The sequence below is a fragment of the Littorina saxatilis genome, linkage group LG11 (genome assembly GCF_037325665.1).
Source record: "Littorina saxatilis isolate snail1 linkage group LG11, US_GU_Lsax_2.0, whole genome shotgun sequence".
In the NCBI taxonomy this organism is placed as follows: Eukaryota; Metazoa; Mollusca; class Gastropoda; order Littorinimorpha; family Littorinidae; genus Littorina; species Littorina saxatilis.
This window is the reverse complement of record NC_090255.1, coordinates 19,753,781-19,756,280: the sequence shown is the minus strand read 5'-3', so window position 1 is coordinate 19,756,280 and position 2,500 is coordinate 19,753,781. Positions and strand designations below refer to the sequence as shown.

At 44.8% G+C, this 2,500-nt stretch overlaps 1 protein-coding gene and 1 long non-coding RNA gene across 2 annotated transcripts in view; both read right to left on the bottom strand.

Moving 5' to 3' along the window:
* Nucleotides 1-2,500, bottom strand: part of LOC138979973 (uncharacterized) — a 326,270-nt gene that overhangs the window by 271,350 nt on the left and 52,420 nt on the right. The gene's annotated exons all lie outside the window — the stretch shown is intronic.
* LOC138979957 (uncharacterized) overlaps nt 1-2,500 on the bottom strand; it is a 10,575-nt gene that overhangs the window by 4,471 nt on the left and 3,604 nt on the right. The window contains exons 3-4 of the mRNA XM_070352725.1: nt 2,361-2,500; nt 327-557 (exon numbers count right to left, since the gene is read on the bottom strand). The exon at nt 2,361-2,500 is cut by the window's right edge and continues 73 nt beyond it. Of these exons, the coding sequence (XP_070208826.1) occupies nt 327-557; nt 2,361-2,500 (371 nt within the window). The remainder of the gene's footprint in view (nt 1-326; nt 558-2,360) is intronic.

The following is a 2,500-nucleotide window of genomic DNA, read 5'->3' as shown; positions in this document are numbered from 1 at the left end:
TGGTTGGTCCGGTGTCAGAATAATGTGACTGGGTGAGACATGAAGCCTGTGCTGCGACTTCTGTCTTGTGTGTGGCGCACGTTATATGTCAAAGCAGCACCGCCCTGATATGGCCCTTCGTGGTCGGCTGGGTGTTAAGCAAACAAACAAACAAAAGCAGCAGCAAGTAGTAGTAGTAGCAGTAGTAGTAGCAGTAGTAGTAGTAGTAGTAGTAGTAGTAGTAGTAGTAGTAGTAGTAGTAGTAGTAGTAGTAGTAGAAGAAGCAGTAGTGGCATTAGCAGCATTAATCAATAAACAATATTTGTCCTGTGTTGTATAAAACTTACCATTGTCTTGGACACACTGACGTGAATGGTGACTTTGCTGGGATCAGGCAAACATTTCATACGACCCTCTGCGTTTCTGTCGGCGGAAGTGACGTATCCCACATCCACCAGAAACTCAAAGACGTCACTGATGATTCCGCATGCGTTGCTTTGGTTGGTCAGAAGCCAGTCGACGACTTCCGGTATATGGCTTTGACATGGACACGGTACGAAGCGCTTCAGTTCCATGGTCTGAATGTAGACGGATCAGATAAAACTTCAAAATGATACAATGCCAATTTTCACCATCAAGTCACGAAAAAAGAAAAGAAAGGTTATTTTTTGTTTGATTACAGACAAAACAAAACATTCACTAAAATCTCGATCTGTCAACTTTTTAAGGAGGGCAATATGATAGGCATAAATGTTACTGACTATATTCATCATCATCATTCCTTACTTTTCCTTACCATTCTGAAGATGCCTGCGACGGTTTGTGGAAAATCTGATGAAGAATTAGTTAATTGGTTAGTTAATTGGTTAGTTAATTGGTTAGTTAATTGGTTAGTTAATTGGTTAGTTAATTGGTTAGTTAATTGGTTAGTTAATTGGTTAGTTAATTGGTTAGTTAATTGGTTAACCCAGACTGGTTGCTGTTGTGTTTTCTTTTGGTGTTTATATTTATTAGTTTATCTAGTTAGATAAATGGATGTGCATAAGCACGAGCTTGATTTTGTGATTATATCTGCGGCTTTTTTGTGTGTACGCCATGTATGCAGATTGTATAGGTATATTTGTATTCATGTGTGAGTGCAGGTGTATGTGTGTGTGTTGTATGTATGTGTGTGCGCCTGTCTGTATGCGTGTCTGTGTGTGTGTGTGTGTGTGTGTGTGTGTGTGTGTGTGTGTGTGTGTCTGTGTGTCTGTGTGTATCTGTGCATGTGTGTGGTGATAGCATGTGTGTGTATGCGCACGCGTATGTGCGTGCGCACGCGTGTGTTTGTATTATTGTGACTGCATGGACTTAAACGATGAATTTGCTTTTGTACTCCTGTTCTTTTTGTGTCTTAATGCTGTATTTTGGTTTTGTACATGTGTATAGCAATGTCATTGTAAAGCGCTTAGAGCTTCTAGGTAAGCGCTCTATAAGGTTCCATTATTATTATTATCATTATCATCAACAACAACAGGATTTTGCAGCAAACCGAATGCACGGGAAAATGGAGATCTGGGCCCATATTCAGGAAGCCTCCGACAGGGTTTTTTTCGGTTCGAGAAACAGAAAACTTCCAATAACCCCCCCCCCCCTATCGTGGAATTCATGAACCACCAATTAGCGCTTATCGTTGGCACTGTCCTACGATAAAGTTAGAGGTGCCTATCCCTACCGATAAGCACTGTTGTCGGTACGATAACTTTGATTTGAAGATGGCGGCCATCAGTTTGCAGCGTTACCGTGAAAGAAGAAACATTCTAAGACATACGATTTTGGGGGGCGGGATACATGCACAAATTCATATTCCGCATGCACGATTTTTTGCAGTTGACTGTTGACGGATGTGATAACTGACAACATTCAGTTTGCGAACAGAATGGGTGCCTAGCCTCTTGTCTCGCAAGTGATACTCGCGTTGCGGTTTCACGCGTCCCGTGCATATCAAGATGTTTGCGTGGCGCCGATTTGGGGTGAGCCAGCCACGGTCAGCCAGCCACAGCAAGCTAAGCCTTGACAGGGCTCAGCTGCTGCGTCAGGCTTACGTGCAGAGCGACCGTAAACAAGGGAATTCCCCCGCTAGCTATCGGGGAGCCTGTCCGAAGCATGTGAATACGGCACTACGACAAAAATTGTCGGACCGAGAGCTATCAAACTTCGAGGCGCTTCTCGTACGACAAGCAGTCGTACTGTCTTGAATACGCTCTCAGGGCTACCAGGTTTGTGTTTGTGCTGCCACCAACAGCACTCCCTCACCTCCCCCCCTCCCCACATGAGTCCGACTCACTGAAGACCTCCAGGCTCTATTTATCATCACCAACAACAAATATTGTGAACCATACCGACTGCACGGGAAAACAGAGCTCTGGGGTCTCAGGTCTGTGTTTGTGTTGCCACCCACAGGTCCCCCCCTCACTGAAGACATCCAGGCGTGCTCCCACGTACACGTCCTTCACCTCAACGGACGGAGCCAGGGCGGCCA